This window comes from Branchiostoma belcheri, unplaced genomic scaffold (assembly GCF_001625305.1).
Source record: "Branchiostoma belcheri isolate BF01 breed outbred unplaced genomic scaffold, Haploidv18h27 scaffold118, whole genome shotgun sequence".
Taxonomy (NCBI): domain Eukaryota; kingdom Metazoa; phylum Chordata; class Leptocardii; order Amphioxiformes; family Branchiostomatidae; genus Branchiostoma; species Branchiostoma belcheri.
In genome coordinates this window covers 757829-780018 of record NW_017802580.1, presented here as the reverse complement: position 1 = coordinate 780018, position 22190 = coordinate 757829, and the positions used below count along the sequence as shown (strand labels likewise).

At 40.8% G+C, this 22190-nt stretch overlaps 2 protein-coding genes across 2 annotated transcripts in view; one reads left to right on the top strand and one right to left on the bottom strand.

Moving 5' to 3' along the window:
• LOC109462516 overlaps positions 1-16271 on the top strand; it is a 30846-nt gene extending 14575 nt beyond the window's left edge. Inside the window, exons 8-35 of the mRNA XM_019759069.1 lie at positions 799-1081; positions 1502-1699; positions 1937-2153; positions 2326-2500; positions 2627-2788; positions 3303-3484; positions 3782-3911; positions 4421-4537; positions 4739-4919; positions 5059-5284; positions 6640-6788; positions 7416-7611; positions 7781-7923; positions 8036-8230; positions 8698-8855; positions 9031-9145; positions 9334-9519; positions 9836-9925; positions 10040-10192; positions 10326-10578; positions 11397-11566; positions 11731-13080; positions 13266-13393; positions 13506-13573; positions 13828-13973; positions 14274-14300; positions 14669-14766; positions 15145-16271. Of these exons, the coding sequence (XP_019614628.1) occupies positions 799-1081; positions 1502-1699; positions 1937-2153; positions 2326-2500; positions 2627-2788; positions 3303-3484; positions 3782-3911; positions 4421-4537; positions 4739-4919; positions 5059-5284; positions 6640-6788; positions 7416-7611; positions 7781-7923; positions 8036-8230; positions 8698-8855; positions 9031-9145; positions 9334-9519; positions 9836-9925; positions 10040-10192; positions 10326-10578; positions 11397-11566; positions 11731-13080; positions 13266-13393; positions 13506-13573; positions 13828-13973; positions 14274-14300; positions 14669-14766; positions 15145-15300 (5652 nt within the window). The 3' untranslated portion in view covers positions 15301-16271. The remainder of the gene's footprint in view (positions 1-798; positions 1082-1501; positions 1700-1936; positions 2154-2325; positions 2501-2626; positions 2789-3302; positions 3485-3781; positions 3912-4420; positions 4538-4738; positions 4920-5058; positions 5285-6639; positions 6789-7415; positions 7612-7780; positions 7924-8035; positions 8231-8697; positions 8856-9030; positions 9146-9333; positions 9520-9835; positions 9926-10039; positions 10193-10325; positions 10579-11396; positions 11567-11730; positions 13081-13265; positions 13394-13505; positions 13574-13827; positions 13974-14273; positions 14301-14668; positions 14767-15144) is intronic.
• Positions 16272-17976: 1705 nt separating this feature from the next.
• Positions 17977-22190, bottom strand: part of LOC109462515 — a 23524-nt gene continuing 19310 nt past the window's right edge. Inside the window, exons 17-20 of the mRNA XM_019759068.1 lie at positions 20292-20543; positions 19519-19664; positions 19064-19216; positions 17977-18426 (exon numbers count right to left, since the gene is read on the bottom strand). Coding sequence (XP_019614627.1) covers positions 18322-18426; positions 19064-19216; positions 19519-19664; positions 20292-20543 — 656 coding nt within the window. The 3' untranslated portion in view covers positions 17977-18321. The remainder of the gene's footprint in view (positions 18427-19063; positions 19217-19518; positions 19665-20291; positions 20544-22190) is intronic.

The window sequence follows — 22190 nt, the reverse complement described above, 5'->3', positions numbered from 1 at the left end:
ATATATATATATATAAAGAGAGAGAGAGAGACAGAGAGAGAGAAGGATAGATATAGATATATAATATAGATATTTGGATATGTATATAGACAGATACCATTATATATATAGAGAGAGAGAGACTGAGTGAGAGGAACAGAGACATATTTGGATGTTGGATATATATCGAGATTGGTATCAAATATACATTTTATTGCATTCCACATCAACATGAAAAATTCCTTCAATCTAGGGGCGAGCATGCACCGTCAGTTACTGCAACCGGTTCACCAACTGCAGAACCTGTACCCGGGAGGTTGGATGTGGATGGTGTGAAGAAAGACAGAGTTGTGATTCCGGGCTGTACAGAGGACCGGACGTATCACCATGTACGACGTCGTGGTTCTACCACAGCTGTTTCACTGTGGGGAAAAGGGGCAAATGCTCGAGCCAAATAGAGGTAGTTTTTCTCAAAACTCCAATAATGTTATTGCGAACTAATAGTAACAACTGGCAATTAATAAGTGCATTACGTGTATTTCTTTGCGTCATATATTTGTCTTTGTTGAATGCCATGCAGATACTAATGCGCATATCAATTCTTTAGGTTCTTGACTGTGAGCAATGGCAATGCAACCCCTCCCTCTCAGGAACTACCGTGGAGTCATGTCTGAGATGTCAAGATGTAGAAGGTTGCTTTAAGGAACTGGTAAGTTGTCAAGATAAATAATATGCTTTACCAAATGGAATTGCGTATGGAATTTGATCTATAACATGGAGTATATTACGTGGTGTAAGTCTACAGTTTCATCTCATTAGGATGAAGGCTACTGCAAAGTGTGGAATGAAGATCAATGCCCAAAGGGCTTCATCCACCCACTGTACAACGACACCACGCGTATTGAGAAGATTCTCATCGGCCATAACGTCGAGTACGTCCCGCTGGAAGACAACATCCTGTACCGGTGTCCTGTCCGCTTCTCCAGCTGGGGAGCCACCATGTTTGTGAATGAAGGGGACCTGGACATTCGGATCGGTCAGGTGCTGTCCAGTCCTCAGGCAAACGGTGTACTACACAAGGTGGAACAAGTAATAAAGACAGGTAGGGAAACATGTAACGATTGTACCAGTTTAAAAACAGTAACTCAAGCACCTGGATATAATTTTGGAAGACCTTTCAGGTAGCATCCACTACCTTTCGTCAGTGACACTAGAGAACTTGTGCGGAAATGCAGGTTTATAAGCAAGAACTAGAGCATTTCTACACAAGTTATCTGTGTTACTGACGAGAGAGTGGATGCTACCTAAAACGTCTGACCATTGCCAAAATCACATCCATTTGCTACGTAGAGTATCTGTTTTAGCGTAATCTTATTACTTAGATATCTCACCTTCACCAACAATTGTACCCGTTACGTATACTCGAGACAATGTTGCACGTATATCCTTTTTGGGTTTCAAACATATTGATTGTACCTAAGCTTTCAAAACAACAGAGAATTGTCTTGCGTTTCCGCTACAGACAGTTACACCGTGATAGTGGCGCACCCTGCTACTCTGGAGGACATGCTGGATTACAGTGACTTCAGCCAGGAGGTTCAGCTGGAGATGGCTGTGGACATGAAGAAGAACGAGGGAGCTCCTGAACTGTCTGAGGTGGAAAGGGTGCTGAGTGGCAATGGGACGCTTGATGGGAAAACTGTTTGTGTCATCACGGAAGGTGAGTATCGGCAGATTTTTTGTTTGTTTGAGGGTTTGGGGTGTGGTTGGTGCTCTATGTATAATGGTAAGCATCCTTAATACAGAACTAAAGTATTGATCTTTTGAGATGTTCTCATTACCTTGTACTTTCTTGTAGACATTTGAATATTACCTTTTTTGGAGTACGATGGTAAGAGTGATGTTAGGAGTAATATTTTCACATGACATTCAAACCTGCCATAAATGTTTTTCACAGATGCCCCTGTCTACAAGTGTATTGGATCCCGGGCTATGAATGAAGGAGAAGGTAGCTACCATCTGCTGACGAGAGATCTCCCTGTCAACCTGTCAGTTGGTGACATCATTGTTAGTAACCATAGCAACGGGATATTGGAGCAGGTTACCCAACAGACATCAACCCCGCTTGGTGTCTTCATACAAACTGAGCTGCAGGACTGCTTCACAACTTTTAAGTAAGTTGAAGTCATTTAATCCCATGGTACCCAGCTGGGCTGCAGCTTTCTTATTACAATTGTCTGCCACAGGCAAAGCAGCCGCAAGAAGTATGGGAATGTAGGAACCAGTCGTGTAATAGATCTCTATACCGATTACAATTAATGCATCGGGTGGATTTTATCCTCTTAGCTTCCGTGAGGAACTGATGAGGAAGGACGGGGTGACCCTTCCTGCTTCCCTGCCGTGTTCGGGCGGACCGGAGGGCGCACACGGGCTGCTCATCGTGGACTCTGCGGGAAGAGAAGTGGACCTGGAGACTGGCGACGTGGTGGTGGGGAGAAGGAGTGGCAGGCTGCTGGCAAAAGTCAGTATTAGCGTGAGATGGTTAGTTGGTCGGGAATTCCAATAACACCTGTAAGTTTTAAAAACACCTTACTTTGTTGCCACCAATGTTTCCACGATAGTAATCTAATGTTAGAAAATCCTCTAGGTACTAAAGATCACCCCAGTGGATGAGTACACATTAGTAGAGGTGGAGCCTATCCTGAGCAGGTCCACCATGACAACGCCATCAAGAAGACGACGACGGGAGGATGTTACCGCGTCTCCAGCTAAGTATTCTTTGGACATCGTCATCAAGGACCAATTCTCGGTATGGCTGTTTAACGGTACCCATAGGCAGAGATTGAATATCGTCAAATGCAAAGAACATATGTACATCGTTTTAGGCGACAAACCGTACACGCAGATTTACTATGCGTAGATTTGATATTGGAAAATTCAAAGAACTTACAATAGATTGGCATGTTTTACAAATAAATCGCTTAGTTTCTGTTGGAGAAACTTTTGAAAAAAATGAAGCGAGAGACAATTTATCCCGCACTATACCACATATTTACTTTTTTTAATGCGTTGCAAACGTCCATTAATTAATTACTTTAGCGACTAAGGAAATACGACACGATCTACCCACAGGAACACTACGCAGCAAAAACAAAATGATATCGACACTTCCGACTGTAAATGTTAAATATTGCATGCAATATAAATGCAATATATGTTTGTGTGTGTGTGTGTGTGTGTGTGTGTGTGTGCGTGTGTGTGTGTGTGTGAGAGAGAGAGAGAGAGAGTGAGTACAACCTTGCGTAATACAATATATTTTTCAGGACTCCACCGATAGTTACAATATCGAACTATCTACAAGTGGGCGGCTCTCAGCTGATATCAAGCTCTCGCTTGCAGTTTCGACGTCAGAGTTTAAAACACCAACGCTTAAAAAGGTCGGAGCTTTCTTCATCGGTGGAAAACTACAAGTGGGACTGGAAGGTTCTTTAGACGTTTTGAAGAGGTAATGTAGGTCCAACACAACCTGCTTACAAAACCTATCTTTAGTTAGAGTCTTTATTATCTATTTGTGGAGGGGTAGCTAAAATAGGTTAGGGATCCAGGCATGGCCCATGCCCAACAAGACATTTTATTTACATTCTTAAAAATACCTTACCGTAACAAACATCACAATATGAGCTGGAAAAGAAACCGTTATCTGAGATACAATATTGCTTTGTAATATGATTTATTCCTGTGCTAAGCGATATTTGCCTTTCTGTGTTGTATCTATTGATTTGAATCGTTTCCATCCGATTAGGACATGGACCCAGGGCAGTTTCCGGACGGAGCTGGCTCCTATCTATGTGTCCCTGTGTGTAGGCACACAACTGTGTATACCGGCCAAAATATGGGCACACATCGACACAGAGTATAAAATCTCTGCTGAGGTAGGTACAATTAAATCGGTTTTTAAATGCAACAGCCAAAACAATATTGTCATAACACCACCACGACACCAATGTTTTGATACAAAATACTAAAATAGTTATAATATCTGATTTTAAGTATAGGTGTAATCTATATGAAAATTGTTATTTGTGTATATATTTTGCTCTAACTATTTATTGTTGTTTTTCTATGTCATATGTCCAGGTATGTGTTAGGTGTGCACGCTATCAGCATACTTGCTGCCTAGTGCACACCTCGTGTTGTCATGTTGCAATTTTAAATAAATAAATAAATACAAAATGCTATGAGAGGCGCTTTTCCTAAAAATATCCACTTGGTTTTGCTGTATATTTCTGTGTCAATAAAATGTTCATTATCATCATTATTATATTTCTGTGTCAATAAAATGTTCATTATCATCATTATCAAAATGTTAATCATATGTCTTTTGATGTAAAATTGTCATAACCCTGCGTCCACCGTAACTCTATTTTAATCAATCCTTCAGGGTCCAGGCAGTATACAGATGTCATCTACCGTGACCAAACCTGACATTGACGGCGGAGGTAGCTGGAAACCTCAAGAAGGAAGTCAAATGTTCGAGTTTGACCAGAATAAAGAATCTGTGAGTGGTTTACTATATCCAACAGCTTGTATAATCATATTTCAATTGATTAAAGCGTTCGACAAATCTCTACCTGAAACGTATCTGTTTTACGACTAATGACAATTTTAAATTACTCGCTGTGTTGTTCTCCTGTTCTAAAACCTTTATAATTACAAACCATTCGCAGTTGACAAAGTTCTACTTTTTTTTCAAATAAAGGGCAGTGCAAAAATTGGGATATCGTCCTACTCGGGAGCAGCAATCGAAAGTGATCATCTCATCATGCTGGAGCTAAAAGTCAAACCAAGATTTTTCATCGAGTTTCCCACATCTGGAGAAAATGAAGTCAATGATTGGACCAGCCCTCTAGGTACGCCAGTTTCTATACATGTTATGGCGCGTGTCTATTCAATTATGAAGAATAAATGTGAATTATAATATGGCTACCTGCCGTGTTACCATATATCAGTATAATTTTATGCTAACAAAATCAGTCTTTTTTTCGATATTTTATCTCTGTCCAGATTTGAATGCCGAAGAGGACACTTTTGGATACACTATCACCACCTCCATTCAGTCCCAAGCACTCCTGCGTGTATCAGCCCAGTCCTGTTCTACTGAGTGCCCGTATTCAGACAGACCACAATACGTCGGCGTCACGTCATCAATGGACTATCTTAAAGGAGCGTTGAAGGTTACAGTTGGAAACGACGAGTATTATCAGGAACAACTATGGAGACGTGAAGAGTGGATGGAGTCTGACAGGTTAGAAACCTTTCTTGATTGTTTGACACCAACTGCCTATAAGAGTGTACTTTAAAATGTAAAGGCCAACAAAATGTAGGTTGCCTCAGCTACTATGTTTGGGTATTGAAATGTTTATCTAATATGGGAGCAAAATTAAGACTGTAAACTTAAAGGTGTCTATCAATGATTCAATAAGCAACAACAATAAAGTATCTAATGTACATTTATCAATTATTCTACTATGTTTCAGAGACTGCCAAGAGCAGCCGTCCAGCATTGACACCTGTAGGAACATATGTTTATGCCCTGGTGGAGCAACGGGGAGGCGTCATCCTACTGACGAGAGCTTCTGCATGTGTCCTTGCCACTGTGGAAGTGCAAACATAAGCTTCACGGTATGAATAGTGTTCCTTATGTATGATATAAAGGTTTCTCCAACATGCTAACAAAGGTTACAGGCCCATATATCATTATATTATATTATATTATATTATATTATATTACATATCGGTCCTAGATGCAAGTCACGATGATTACTCAACGATTACTCACATTACTCAAAGTTCCCTTTGTTTCTTCAAAACAGCATCCGCACATTTCCGGTGGCGGATGTAACTGTCAGCTGTGTCCCGATGGAGACTTCAAAACGGTGAACAGTCAGGGGCATCTACACTGCCCATGTCTGTGTCCTGACAACAGCATATCGGAACTGACCAGCAGTGGGGGATGTGAGGTAAGCATTGTTACGTACCATATCATGTTTCATTGTGTTATATGTCGTAGTTTTCAGTGAATCATTACTTTTAGTACCTTCTACTTTAACTTGAATTCATACACAAGTTTCGCTGAACGCCATATTACAAGTGGCGAGGTGGAGATTCTTTTTTGAATCGAATTACTCACTGTACTACCTACGTCAAAAGCGATTTGCGCATCATCATTTCAGGATGCTCATTGCTGGTCAAGGCAATACTGACTTCAAATTCATCTCGTCTTCACAGTGTTCCTGCACCTGCCCAGACGGTAGCAGGGATGCGGTGCAGAGTGACGGCAGCTGCCCGTGTAAGTGCACCTGCAACAACTGCCACGAGTCGGTTCTGGGGCCACAAGGCTGCATCTGTTCTGACAGGTGAGGTACTGATTATTTAGTAAAAACACTACCTATAGGTAAAGAAAAAGGTCCGAGTATCTTTCTGATACACCAGGATCACTATTAATGTGTAAATTGTAAGATATAAGATTATTACGTTTCTTGAATAAGATGGAACGCTGGATCATTGAGCTCCTAAGACATGAAATGTATTAAGTTTAAGAGACGATGTACGAACATACATTATTCTCTAATACAATATGCCTTTGTCAATCTTACACAGCTGTCCTGACTGTGAGAATGACGAGGAACCAGAGTGGCAAGACTGTGCCTGTAAGTGTCCACAGAAGACAGAGTGCGGGATCCCGCCTACATGTGTGGTGGGGAGGATGGGGCCGGACTGTAGACAGCCAGACTGCAGGCCATGCCAAGGTACAATTATCTATCAATATTTAAAAATGAATGGAAATAAAGACTTTGTTTACGGTTCTGTAGGAATAGTTTGGGTGAATAGTTGACCTGATTGAAGATGCACTCTGACAATCTTTATAAGGGGAGGTTACTCATCTATCTTTTTTTAGAATACACATCTGTAGGTACAGAGACTGAAGAGAAGAGAGGTTCAGGAGGTTTACTTCTGAACGTGGCACATGTCATTTTTTACTATTTAAAAATTATAGGCTGCTCCGGAAACGGACGTTGCATCACATCAACACACAGCTGTCAGTCATCCTGTGTGTGCTCGCGTCAGTGGTTCGGCGACTGTTGTGAGCTGCGCCGTCCTCGTCCTATTGGAGGGGACCCACATCTCCAGACACTGGACGGTAATGATTGTTTCCTAAGTTGTGTCCTTGATTATCTTATACGGCATCTGAATCTATTTCAGAGATATCTTCTGCTGTTTATCATGTGATTGAGACGTGACTATTCAGGATGGCCCAAAGGGAAACAATATGTACAATAACTTATTTTCCCCCTAACATAAATGAACCATGTTTAGAGTGTAGTCATAACCTCAACGTTTATTTCTGATGGTATTAATAGTTGTCTTCGTGTTAGGAAAACCATACGACTACCATGGAATTGGTGAGTTCTGGGACTGTAAGAGCGTCTCCAATGACTTTGGCGTTCAAACCCGGATGTACGCGTATAAAGGTGCTTCTCTGATTGGTGGAGTTGCAGTGAAGGCTGGGCACAGCGTTATCACTCTGATGACGTTACAGAATGCAACAGAAAAGGACGTCCCAAACATAAGGTGAGATTTCCACTGTATCTATGTGTATAGCTAATATGATTTTGTACAGTAAATATGTGTTCATCAACCTTTCCCATTGATAATGATTTACCTTTGAGGTAACAAGTAGTTAAGTTCAAGACATAAAAAACTTATTTAAATGGCATGCTTTGTAATTTGGTTGATTCAGGATTGATGGTGAACTGTGTCAACTTTCTGTCGGAGAGAAATATCCCATGAACAACGGAACAATCCATCTCCTGGCTCAGCAACCTTCTACAAACGCTACGGAGTCAGGGGCTGTTATCATCGTGTCTATCACATTTGCATCAGGTAATGCGAACATAAATCGATTACTAGTACCTTTACAACTGGCGAGAGTTTTGCAATGATCTGAATGACATTTTGTAATTCTAATGATCTCCATCTCATCCCAAACAACCAGGTGCAACTGTGTCCTTTGACATCCGGTATTCACCAAAGATGGGCCGACAGTTTGTGAACATTTTGTTCAGCCCCACTGCCACGTTCAAGGGCAACACGGAGGGACTGTGTGGGCTCATGGACGACGATGGTGACAATGACTTCACTGGTCCTGACGGCACTGTGTACAACGACACTTCTGTATTTGCTGAAACTTGTAAGTATCACCATCTTCACATCTGTCAACAATACTGGCCACCATTGCTTTCTATAGTTACTCTCGCCTGTTTAGTGCTTGTGAACTGTACTTACTTAGTTACTTATTTAATATCATGCTCTTCGTTCCTTGCGAGACATTAGGCCTTGGTTTTCTCCTTCCATCTGATTCAGTCCTTGGTCATCTTCTTTACTGATCGCATGTATAATCTCATACTCGAAGATACCAAGTCATCCGCCAGAGTTCTTTTCCAAGTGGTTTTGTGCCTACCTCTTTTCCTTGTCCAGTTGATTACTTTATTATTTTCTGTTCTTAGTACTGAGCCAAACCGTTTTATTTATTTTTCTGTTGACTTGCTAATGCCTAAAACTACATTGTATAAAAAAATTCTAACACATACTTTGAAGATCTTCACTTTCACCTATTTGTTTCGACACTTGCTGGGACACTTGTTGTTGACTTTCTAGGGCGGATAAATAAAACCCACTACGGCTCAGGTCTGATGGGGTCCTGGTCATGGAACTCTTCTAACTTCCATCCTGATGACGTCATGGATCCTGCCTATTCTGACCCGAACCACCGTCCTTCTGTCGGCATAGATGGACTGACTCAGGAGCAAAAGGAAGTAATAATTTTTACTGCTTCTATTTCTTTTCATGTTGAGATGTTGGGAGTGACACGTGCACAATGACAAGATACTCATAACTATATTCAATTTATTAAATCACCTACATTGTTGTAAATTAAAAAAAAAACAGAATGTAACTTATAAGGTTCTTGATGTTTTATTTTCGTTTCAGAAAGCTGAAGAAATGTGTATCGCTCTCGGGCTGACCGGCACACTTCTTAATGAATGCGTCTTTGACGTGTCAATCACCAACGACACAACCTTCACTGAACAGGAGGTTTTCAAAGGTATAACGTCGGCTTACATGCATTTTGCTTCCTTAGTTTCTCTAAATCTTTTGTATTCTATGTTGTTTTTTTAATTCACACGAAAGTATTTACATCAGAACTTCATTCTCCCTTGCACGTAAGTATGTTGAAAACAAAACCTTGATATTTTGTTTGCTCTTAATTCTCATATATCTACACCCTCTCAGGTTGTCCAAACCAGTGCTCCGGTAGGGGTCGCTGTGTGAACGGAACCTGTGACTGTATAACGGGCTGGTCTGGTGAAGACTGTAACGTTGGAAACTGCACAGACTGCTCCGAGGATCACGGGAAATGTGAGCTGGGGTTTTGTATGTGCCTGCCCGGATGGGAGGGAGCAGCCTGTGATCAACAAGGTAATTGATAATTTTTCGTTTGACAGAAAGGACAATAATATCACTCTCTTTATCTACGCAAAATAAGTCATTTTTGTGAAAGTTCACCACTGATGTAAAGTTCAACAAGGTCTCGGGTCCGATCGGATCGGTACCATCATTTCATTTCGTCAAAATATTTCTTCTACTGCATATGTTCATCAAATTATAATATTCTCCACCCTTATTTTACATCGTAATATTTTGCTGTCTCTCAGTTTTATTAATATAAATTGTAAAACAGTAAACTTACAGTTGTTGAATTGGATTTTTTATTGCTTTTTTTCAAATCATATAGCGACATGTTATGCCGTCAATAACTGTACCAGCATGAGTCACGGGATCTGCATTACCACAGATGTCTGCAGATGTGAGCCGGGCTACATCGGTAAGCATAATGCTGTTTGAATTGTGTATTTGGATTTCTTTAGGTGTGCGTACCAATCTCTTAAACAACAATTTTCGTTCACTTATTTTAATCAACAATTTCTTTACACCCTAGGTGCTGACTGCAGCAAGATCCCCACGTGCGGAAATGTTGCTAACTGCACAGACCACGGAGTGTGTGTGGACTACGATACCTGTTTGTGTGATGAGCAGTGGACAGGTGACAAATGTGACCAGTTCTCATGTGCAGCGTTGGATTTCTGCTCTGGTAAGTTCATATCCCATATATCTTTCTCACAATAGAGTAGCGTACAATGTATGATGATAGGCAACATTATGTTGACTTTTTGGGAATCTAATATTGATTACTGTAATGAGGAAAACGTGTGTTTGTGACGCAGGGCACGGAAGCTGTGTGGACATAGATGTCTGCCACTGTGAGCAGGGCTGGACCGGCAGCTCCTGTGTTACACCGGACTGTCCTGAAGTTAACCAGTGTTCCCGCCAAGGAGACTGTGTTGGTCCCAACATCTGCCAGTGTTACAGCGGGTATCAGGGTGTGGACTGCAGTGAAGCCCAAAGCTGCCCTGAACTGCAAGAATGCAATGAAAACGGGGTTTGCGTCAACAGTTCTGAATGGCAAAGGGAATGCAAGTAAGTTTTTTTTTTTTAATTCGTCACGTTTGTGATCTATTCTAGGAGAAATTGTGCTCATGCACCTTAAAAGCACCCAAGCGTGTTCTTAGCAGTTTCCCAAAAATTGTTTTTAAGGTGTCCTCCCTGGCTAATTTGGCATTTTAGCTTTCCATCGTTTTCTCACAAAGAAATTTAGAAAGAACTGTAGTTGTACTGAATATTGATACCTGGGTACAGAAGGGTTATGAATATGATTTTTTGGACCATATGGATGACGTCATCACATTTTATTGCCCCAAATGTAATTATCTTTAAAGTTATAATAGCACTTTGGTTCAAGTAACTGAAATAAAAGTATGATTTTCATGTGCATAATGATCAAAGCTACAAACTTACGTTTGCACAAATTGATATCTACTAATTACCCGTAGTTATTAGAGAATAACTAAATTTTAATTAGGCAATTAGGTTATTCTCTAATTACTACGGATAATTAGTAGATATCAATTTGTGCAAACGTAAGTTTGTAGCTTCGACCATTATGCACATGAAAATCATACTTTTATTTCAGTTACTTGTACCAAAGTGCTATATTATAACTTTAAAGATAATTACATTTGGGGCAATAGAATGTGATGACGTCATCCATATGGTCCAAAAAAATCATATTCATAACCCTTTGTACCCAGGTATCAATATTCAGTACAACTATACTTCTTTCTAAATTTCTTTGTGAGAAAATGATGGAAAGTTCAAAGTGCCAAATTAGCCAGGGAGGACACCATAATACAATACTCCTTCCTCACATGATTTCCTCTGTTGCGTTGATGTTTCAGCTGCTTCCCTGGGTTCAGCGGCGCAAGTTGTGATCACCCAGACTGTACTGAACAGAATAACTGCACTAACCACGGCAGCTGCATAGAGCCTAACCTGTGTCAGTGTGACAGTGGGTACACCGGGAACGACTGTGCCAACTTCTCTTGTGAAGCATTGCAGTATTGCTCTGGTGAGTACTGACTTCTTAAGTATGCTAATTCACTGCACAATGTCATGTATCGTAATATTCCAATTCATGTTAATCATACTGAGACTGCGATAGTTGGCACTTTATTGTTATTTGTATACGAGTAGTTCCCGCAGATATCTGTAGAATTGTATTTTTTGATACAGGCCACGGAAGCTGTGTGAGGTTTGACACATGCAGCTGCGATCCTGGCTGGTCAGGCGTTTCCTGTAACGTTGCAAACTGCAGCAGCAAAGGTGACTGCTCCGGCCAAGGTACGTGTGTCGCCCCAAACAGGTGTGCATGCTTCCCTGGGTTCCAAGGAAAGGACTGCAGTGAAGAGAACCTACCCAATGAGCATCCCCCAGTCTTCCAGAAGGAGAGATATGATGCCACAATCCCCGAAAACCAGCCCGTTGGCTCACCTATTCTTACAGTTTTCGCAAACGATACTGACAGTGGACGTAACGGTGAGGTCAGGTACAGGCTTGCCCAAACAGGTTTGGACAGTGAAAACTTTGCGGTACACCCTACTTCAGGGATCATAACTTCAGTCGTTGAGTTTGACTTCGAATCGTTGGAGCTCGCGTCGTTCAGTCTCACTGTTGAAGCATTTGATCAAGGAGTGCCGACACTTACCGGAACAGCCACGGTAAATATAAACATAACGGACCAGAATGACAACAAACCTGTCATCAGCATCCCCCCTGAAACCGAGTACAATCTTCAATCCATCTCCCCGATCGGCTTTCACGTGACTACTGTCCACGCTTCTGATGCTGACAAGTCCGATGATAACTCCAGAATCACGTACGGAATCACAAGTGTCAGTCCCTTTGTTTCCATCGATGCCACAAACGGTAGTGTTACCGTCAGCAGTGCCTTGGAAAGTGGAACGTACGTATTGAGAGTCAGGGCGTCAGATCACGGTTTACCACCGAAAACAGACGAAGTCACTTTCCGTATGATCGTGACCAAAGTAAGCACAAACTCAGCTCCGAAGTGTCCGGAAGATGAAAGTATTGAGGTTACTTCTGGCAATCTTACAAAAGGGACAAAATTCGCGACTATAGAAGCAGATGATGCCGACAACGGTCCAAACGGTGACGTTTCCTACAGTTTTAAGTCCCTAACAGGAGAACTGGCAAGTCTGTTCGGCATTGACCCGTCCACTGGTCGGATTTACGTTGCGACTGAAGTACCACAGATTAACAACACTTTCTCAGCGGTTTCAATGATAGTTGAGGCCAGAGACAACGCTGTAGATTCATTGTCCTGTGAAACAAAAGTCGTTGTTATAATAACTAATGATAACCGGATTTCAACTGAAAAAGCATCTACAACTAAAGTGGATGAAAGCACGATCCGTTTGGTCAGGTCTACCGCCGAGTTTACAACAGGCCCAGGCATTACAACTCGGGAATCAAATAGTTCTACAGCTCACCCTACAACAACAGAAAGGGCGACAACAACCAAAGGGTATGAAACAAGCACTGCACCGACAGCAACTACAGAAGGTAATTAAAAGTGTAATATAGCGGGATGTTTTATAAACATCTCCACAAGGTAAACTAAAACAACAACATTGGTGGTGCGGTGCCACCTCGTTTGACATGATTGTAGTAGCAGTAAGGGTAAATGCTATTTCTGTTACTTGTGTACGCTGTGTACGCTCTTAACCCGACACATCCTATTGTCCTAGTACCCATTTCAGTGGAAACACGTTTGTTCAGAGGCGTCATAAAGATTGAAAATCGGGAGTGGAAGGATGAACTGGAGGATCAAACATCTGATGAGTTCAAGAATTTGGCTGCAGAGGTCCAGGAAGAGGTTAGTATAGAATGAATTATTACAAGATATAGCCAAAAACTCCATTGTGATTTTTTTCTTTGCATTTCTAGGAAAACTAATTCAAGTTTTGGTTTTACCTCCGTTTCCATAGCTGGATAGTGTGTACAGGAACAGCGACCTTGGGGGCACATATCACTCTGTGGAGGTTACGGGCTTTTCGTAAGTTATTCTTTAAAATTAATATCTCAAAATTAATATCTCTGTATTTGTTGTGTCACATATGTGTGCTGTATTTTAATGGTACTGAATCCTTAGGAGATTACACTATTACATTTAGTCAATGGGTATTATAACACAATAGTCATTTGATTCGCATCTCACTTTCCATGGCTCGAATATGTATAACGATTAAGCGCTGTGTTGACGACAGGTTTTATATTCTACCTCACGTTTGTTGATTGGTTATCTTACAGTCGCGGAAGTGTTAGAGTGGACTTCATGGCTCGTTTTAACTCACCCACGGCCACACCCATTGCTAGTGATGATGTCCTAGCTGTGTTGGAAGGAAAGGCAAACATTGGCGGTCTGCAAATAGACCACACTGTCACCAGCATCTCAGGTACATTGCCCCTTCTAAAAAGTTTGTTGCTTTTGTAATAAATTTATAATGCAATAATTTTCTGTCTTTTTTCCGGTTTGATATCAAAAGAAGAACGTTTTGTCGGCTTAACGTGTGTGTAAATTTTAAGTATTTAGTTACCAAGAATAACAAGCATTTCTGACATTGACACTAATGAACAACAAAATGATTGAAATGTTAATCGTTTATCCAGCAACTCAAACAGACAATTTAAACAATCACATGGCTTAAATATCTATCATACATGTATATATTAATGCATTCCTGTCTCGTTTTCAGAGGTGACCGGAGAGGGGGAAAGTTATGGTGAGCATATTTGTCATAGTTTTGTTGTTGATTAATCTCAAATGAATAAAAACTATAATCTCATCAATGTCAGGATTGTCTATAGACAACAAAAGTTACTGTCTAAAGTAGCAGTTTCAACCAGTCACGAATGTATTATAGAAGATATATACATAATATATACCGATACGATATAGCAAATACGGTACAGGCACATCTCTGTAATCGTCATTACATTTGAATGCTGTATATGTGATATAACATCAACAAAATAAAGTTCTGAGTAGCCTAGAGAGTAATATTTGTAACTCATTTCCGTAATAACATGCCAAGTACTAAAAAACAATATTTTTTTAAGCTGTAAAGATTACCATATTTTTTCCTTTCAGTATGGTACAACAACCCTATATACATCTTAGTCCTATGTGTTGGCGCTGCAGTCATTGTCACAATTCTGGTAATACTGGTGGTTTGGCGTGCTAAAAAGGTAAGAGACATGTCACAAAATCACGACTTTTTTACGAGTGTAACTGTCAATAAAGACCAGAACAGCCACAGTTTAGTTCATCCTTAGGTAGAACGAGGTGCCCCTATAGATGCCTTTCCTGAAATTTCAGTGTTGCCATTATGGTAACCAACAGGCCACTGTCCTGCAGACCAACCTCCCCTTCCCGTACTCTCTTATTGAACGTCAGGTTTGGGCGGACCGATTCTTCATATTTCGTCAGACTTTTAGAAGAGTACTCTTGTCTGTCCTTGATAACCACATTGTGGTATAATGTAAAACACATACGTTCATGGAATCACAGGTTGCTGCGTATCATTGAACAAACGTTTAACTATTTCCATTTTTTGACATTGACAGATTCGTCGCAAGATGGATATAGCCAGTCACAATCAATGGCCTTCCCAAAATGCACAGCGCCTACTTCAACAGCGCATACTGATCCCACGTGCGAGGCTCTCGCGAGACTCTGCGAGACAGATGTACCAGAACCCGGTGTACAACGTTAACGAATGATTATGGAAATGTAAATACATGCTCCAAGCGTCCCAATGAAGATGGAACCGGATCTTTTAATTTACAACCAAACGAAAATCACAAATAATGACGAAGTGTATGTAAATGATTTAGAATTATGGTATTTCAGATGAATCGGTCGGATAAGTGGTCGATATTACTTCAAAAGTGTGAAGTGCTTCTGTTGTGCTGTTTTAGCAAGTTTTACATGTTTTAATGGTTTATCAAATGCGTTTTAGTTATAAAACTGTGGCATGGTTTTGTTACCTTTTATTTTGGCTGACTACTTCTATATATTGTAGCTTTACGAGTGATTTAAAAAAAAAATCCTGCGAATATTTATACCAGTTACACGTAGATGAGGATATTTTCCTGGACTTTATGTATTGGTCCTATCCTCCTACCACAAAGTGATCAGTATTATCGGATAGAAACCAAATATTCCTACCTTACGTCTCGGTGTCTATGAGAGCTTTTGACTGAAGTTCTGCCTTATGTTATTTGACTGAAGTTCGCCGCTATATGTAGCCGATGTAGGTGGCGCTTTTGGGGTAGGACCTTTGGGAAAAGGTTAAACAACACATAAAAGAGGCAGATAACGATGGCACAGTAACATACACCCGGTCCCATGAACAACAGGCACAAAAACTCAAAGAGGGGGAGAAACCGACAGTGACAGACCACATTGCCTGAAACAACTGAATTATAGACTAGGAGAGGGGCCAAGGACATACAGGGAGAAAACAATAAAAGAATTCGATGGATTAAAGAAGTAGTTTGAATAAGGAAGCTGACTCCAGTGAAGAACCGCTCAAGTCACACTTTACAATGTACAAGCTGAGCTATGTTTGGGACTGCATTCTCGCCGCAAAAGCGCCACCTACATCGGTTAAGAAGCTGTAAAAATCTGCATTTTTTGGAGCTGCTGGTGTCATTTTTATGATGGAATAAAACTTGACGTGATAACTTTTGATGCTGTTTTTGTAGTCAGCCTGTTGTGTGGAAAAAGAATGTTAAGTTCAAATTTGGGCTTTCTAAGGTATCGCAGCGGCATTTTTAGGTTAAACATTTAGCTTCGAATGTAGGCTAGGTGAAGGTACTTGAGGTATTGGAAGTATTTCAAACAGATGATCACAGTCGGGAGTAGCGGGTGAACAGATGTTTATCAGAAGATTAGACGTCCGTTGTTTTTGCTCCTACTCGGTTGGGTTAAGGCGGCCTAGGCTAACATTCATGTTCGAGTTCGGGCGTGTGTCTGCACGATTGCCACATACATGTTTCGAACCCGAATCATGTTCCACCATGTTCGATATGACGTCATTCGAATAGAACGCGTGTTCGAATTCTGGGTTACCGGCGGTCATTTGTATGTTTTCCCTGTAAACCCGCGTTGTTACGCATTTTATTCACGGAGTATGACTTAAACGGCTTTACGCGCAGCTGGAAACAACATAATTCATCTTTAGAGTAATCCATGTTTACGTATTATCACTTTTCTATCAAAATTGTCCGAGGCTATTTGCATATAAGTCGAAATTTTTTAACTGTGGCGATTTTTTAACGAACAATGACAGAAAAATAGCTGTTTCTGTCGTTTTGGGCCCAAAAAAACAATGTAACTGTCTTTTAAAACAAAATAGCCTCGGACAAAAATAATATATAGGGGGTTGGCTTTCTACTTGTAAAATATCCCGATAAAAGGTGTTGTTACCGCTTGCGCGTAAAGCCATGAAGTAAACAGCTTTTTTTTAACCAAAATGTTGATTTTTAACCCAAAAATTCAGAAGTAGTGAAAACAAAATAACCTTTATTCAACGTATTTCAAGTACTACTAGAACTGTGTGAAGTTAAGTTGTGGTGCAACTAAGCTATCAAAAGTTACAGCCATATGTATGAAATACTAATCATAGTTGGCCATAGGCTGCCTTAACCCAACCGAGTAGGGAATTTTGGTGACCAGATGCTCTAACTGTATGGTGCCACCCACATACTCTCGTGATCTTCCAACCAAGTTTGTCATTAAAAAAAAAATAACAGAGACAACTCATACTGCTCAAGAAACCAAAAAGCATTTATTTATTTTTCATATTCATGTTTGACATTCATGTCACACTCCTGCCCTTGATGTAAATTTTGCAGACTTTGGTCTTAGTTGATTTTACGGAAAGGTGATACTCAAAATGTCAAAAGCATGAATCGCACAGATTTGTCTCCAGAGTATTATAACTCATACCGTTGAAGTACGGTCTGTTACTAGTATTAGGCATGCCTATCCAAGCAACAATCCAGTTCACGAAACGTAATCTATCAGAACATGACAAAGGTCAAATATTGGAGGCTACCTCAAAAGAAGTGCCGATAGAGTGCCAGTAACTTTACAATTTCTAAGGTGTTTCAAATCACAACGAACAAGCTTCACTTACTACATTGAAATAATGTGGCAACATCACACTGTTAAGCCTCCATCAAAACCCGCCGTGCGTGCTTTTTGTCTACGTTTTTTGGGAGGCTACGTCTGCTACGTTTTTTCTGAAAATGAGGGAAAGGAGTGGCATCGACGCACGTCACTCGCACGGTTTCGCAAGGTGTAAGAGTGGTGAATCCGCAGACCGCACGTAGAAAAAGTTTTACATGCACTTAAAGTCCTACGGCGTGTCTGCGTGCTCCAAAATCCGTAGGACTCTGTACGGAAGTGGTACTCACCACGCACGAATGCCCTACGTTTGCCCACGTTTTTGCACGTAGACAGCACGCAGAAGCACGTACGGCGGGTTGTGACCAAGGCTTTAGACACAAACACATCAATCATAAAGCATAATCACACTCTGATGAGCATATGGCCAAACTACATGCTGCACTTAGTACATTATATCCAGCAAGGTTTGCTTTTCAGCTGTTTCTTTAGAATTATCAGTGCTAGCCTATGAGATAAAAATGAGAAATAGTTGGTGTTTTACATGTACTCAGAACAGCTGATGAGCCGTTCAAGGGGTACGGTAGCCATGGTAACTGCCACGCCCCTCAGACCAGCTGATGAGCCGCTCCAGGGGTACGGTAGTCATAGTGATAGAGGCGCCACGCCCCTCCACTGTGCCGAAAACCAACAAACACCTTCTTCTTCAGCTCCTGGGCAAAGAGATACAAGATAGATTGTAAGAAAACCTGAACAAGTCAGGTAACAGGTCAGATAACAATAAACAAATGTGCAGTTTCTAAGCAGAAAGGTTAACCTTTAACACGTTAAATTAGCTGGCTGGCTACCAGATCTCTATTTGTTATGGAGCTATCCAGCAAACCATTACCCTTTAGCACACAGGATTAGCTGCTTAATTAGTTACGGGAATAGGAAGTGTGAAAAGGTTAACCTTTAGCACATCGACGTAACCATGGCTACCGGTTCATTTTCGGTGACGGGTTATCGAGCAGGAAGGTTAACCCTGTTCACACTAAAGTAGATGTTTGGCTACCAGCTTTGTAATTGTTGCGGGGTAAGGCAGCAGGATGGTTAACATTTGGCACACTGAAAAAGCCGCTTGGCACGTCCTCCTAAATTTAAAGCCACTGATGGTTAACCACGTTATGGATAGAAGGGTGTCATATAAAGTAAAAATAGTCACATAAACCAAACGTAAATGTGACCTGTTTATAATAGGTAATAACTTAAAGATGCATGTTTGAAACATTTACGCCATGTACGTTCTTTGCCCATGTCAGAGTAAGGATTGTGGTTGTTTATAGCTGCTCACCAACACTCCGTACCTACCTGGGTTTTCAGGCTGCCGCTTGTTCGATCACACACGAACACTTCGTACTGGTCTGTTGTCTTGTAAAGAGCCATCCAGTCAACTCCCGACACAGCTGCGATGTTAGCACCTCCAAACTGGTTACTTTGCACAAGACTGTTCAGAGCCTTTAACTACGTAAGACAAAACAGAAGAATTTATACACAACGGTCATTTCATAAATGGTTTTCAAGTGCATTAGAAGGAGGTTGCGATTAAACTATCCAGATATGTCCCCTGCATGATATTAGGGGATCTACCTGTACAATCATGGGACCCCCTTGTACATGTGACCTATTGCTGCATGTGCCCTACCTGCACATGTGACCTACCTGTACATGTGACCTATTAATGCCCTACCTATACACATGACCTTCACATTTGACCTACGTGTACACGTGATTGTACCTACAATGCACATGTACACGTGACTTACCTGCACATCTGAGTGGAGAACCATGAAAGTCTTGATGCTGGCTCCGAAGGCGGTCAGTTTATTGGTGCAGTACTTTGTCAGATCAGATGGCTTGGAACCCAAGTGGACGTGTTCGTTCAGAAACTTGTTAGAGAAATACCTCACGTCTAAAGGAAAGCAAAATGGATTATCATTATTTGCTAGCCACAAAATGCATCCAGACTCATCCCTGGGTCTAAACCCGAAGACGTGATAAAGAGATTATACAGCTGTAGCATGTTTTATGAAACCAGGAACTGTCCAACATTAACCCTATATAGACTTGGGGTTGGACTAAAAGACTTTTGTTAACTTGAAGATTCTTTGCTGTGTCTGGAATACCCATTTTATGTTAAGATACCTGCAAGCCTGTATTCTCATAGATCTACTTTGTAACAAGCATACTTTTTATGTAAACTTTTGTTTAATACTAATATATGTACCAAATGAATATCTTTCCGTCTGACAGGTTGTTAAATAATCCTATATGTACCAATAATTAAAAAAAAAATTGAGTTTAGATTTAGAACTTTCTGAGTTTGTTTTCACATACAGATTCCTACCAGTCGCTCTTGCCTTGTTTAATAGACTGACCCAATGAGGATAACCAGAGTGACTACTTCAAAGCTCTAGGTGAGACCACTTTTTTATCTTTGTCATGTAACTTAAAACAAAGATAATTCGTGTAATAATGAACGTCCGTGGTGTAATTCAGAAACTACAACCTTCCCTGTAAAAGTCCGCTTAAAACCTACCCACACAGGACGGGAAGTCAAAGCCAAAGCCGCCTGGTCCACATGTGTTTTGTCTGGTTTCTCGAGGTGGATCCGTGTTTGTCTCCCAGAATACGTTTCCTCCTTTACTGTACATGAGGGAATCAGCAGGGCAGGTGATTGCCACCTGCTGCTGAGAGAGGATGCGGGTTCCTGCGACGTTTGCTCCGCCACGCTTCAGTTCCACTGCCTTCTCACCTGCTGCTGGGGCCAGCACAGGGACCAGGCAGTGCACTGCAGCAAAAAATATAAAAACACAAACACGGCGGTCTGTCACTACGGCATTCTTTCCCATTGCTATGCGCGTTCTAAAAGGTATCGGGTTACAAGACGCTATTTTGGCCTGTTTTGGACTACCCGTAAAATATTTGAAAATACACAAATAATATTTAGGGGTAAATTTCGTCAAATTAAAATAAAATTATCGTCTTAACATCCTTTAAATGTTAGCTTTTTATGTTAAATCAATGATTTTTTAAAATTTCGCTCAGAAAGACGATCATTTTCGGGTTTCCGAGTACATGTCATGTCACGTTTTTAGGCAAATATCGTTCAAACCTGGCTACGTATATTACCCCAGATCCCCGATTTTTATATTTTTCGCAGACTAGGAATAAGACAAAAAATCGTGTTTTAGGGATTTTTTAATTTCTGATTTTAAGTCTAGTTTTTGTCGACATTTTGGTGAAAAAATGGCATTTTTTGACATTTTTCTCACTAAATTACCCATAATTCAAAATTGAGGCCATTTTTCAAAAATCCCTAAAACACGATTTTCGGGACAACCGTTACAGTCATTTTGAGCCGTAAATGGGGTATGTTTGACTCTCCATGTTTCCAGGTTTGAACGAGTTTTGGAGACATGTCATATCGCCAGAAAGTGTGCATTGTGTTATTCATACTGGTGTAAAGAATCATTACAGTATTCAAGGTCACTCAAGGATACGACAGTAGCTTCGCTACATGTTACATACCCACCAAAAATAATAGCGGACATGTAATGTTCAGGATACTGTTTGTATCTATAGAAAAGTGTCGTTTTTAATCTGTTGCAATGCACGGAGGTAGAAAGGCTTGTTTTGCCGCTTTATAGTAAATGACCGCAGGTGACCCCGAAATAGAACGCGGGTTCGATTCGAATTCCCCAGATCGAACACGATCGAACACAGTTCGGGTTCTATGACATGTGGGAACTTTTCAGCCCAGATTTTACCACCGTGAAACATTGCACTGTAATACAAACATCTCACCAGCAAGCAAGTCGTTCTGATATGGCATTGATAACACGCTACCTTGCGTGTTTACATTAAACAAAAGTTAATGTAGATTAAGCAAATAGTGATCGGGCACGGGCATTTTATGACGTCACCGGTGTTGCTATGGGCAACATAAGACTTAGTACACCCTAATATTCTGTCATAATCACTTTTGGTACAGTTATGTTGAATACCATTTAGTTTTCAGGGAAAAACCTATCTAGACGGTTTTGGCCAATAAAATCACATTACGTCATAACGACATAAAAATTGTATATATGATAAATTTTTACGAGTTCACCATCCTCTAAAAATTTAGTGGTCATACGACATACCGTTCGCGAGTTCGTTGGGGGGGGATACAAAAGACGCCCCCCCCGGTCCCCCCATGTACAAAAAAAAGCCCGGTCTAGGTAGGGTTAAAATACGAATAGTGACATACTTTTCTTGGGCGAATGTATCTTTGATCAGTGCAAATGTTATCATGTTGGTTTAAGCCATAGCCCTGAGGACCAGTTTTGTTCATATTGAAAGAACAGTGAGTCTTTAATACCTTAATTGTTTATCCACCCGCAGACACGTACCTTTTTGGTAGTCAGAATCGCTTTAGCTATCAATTTCTGGA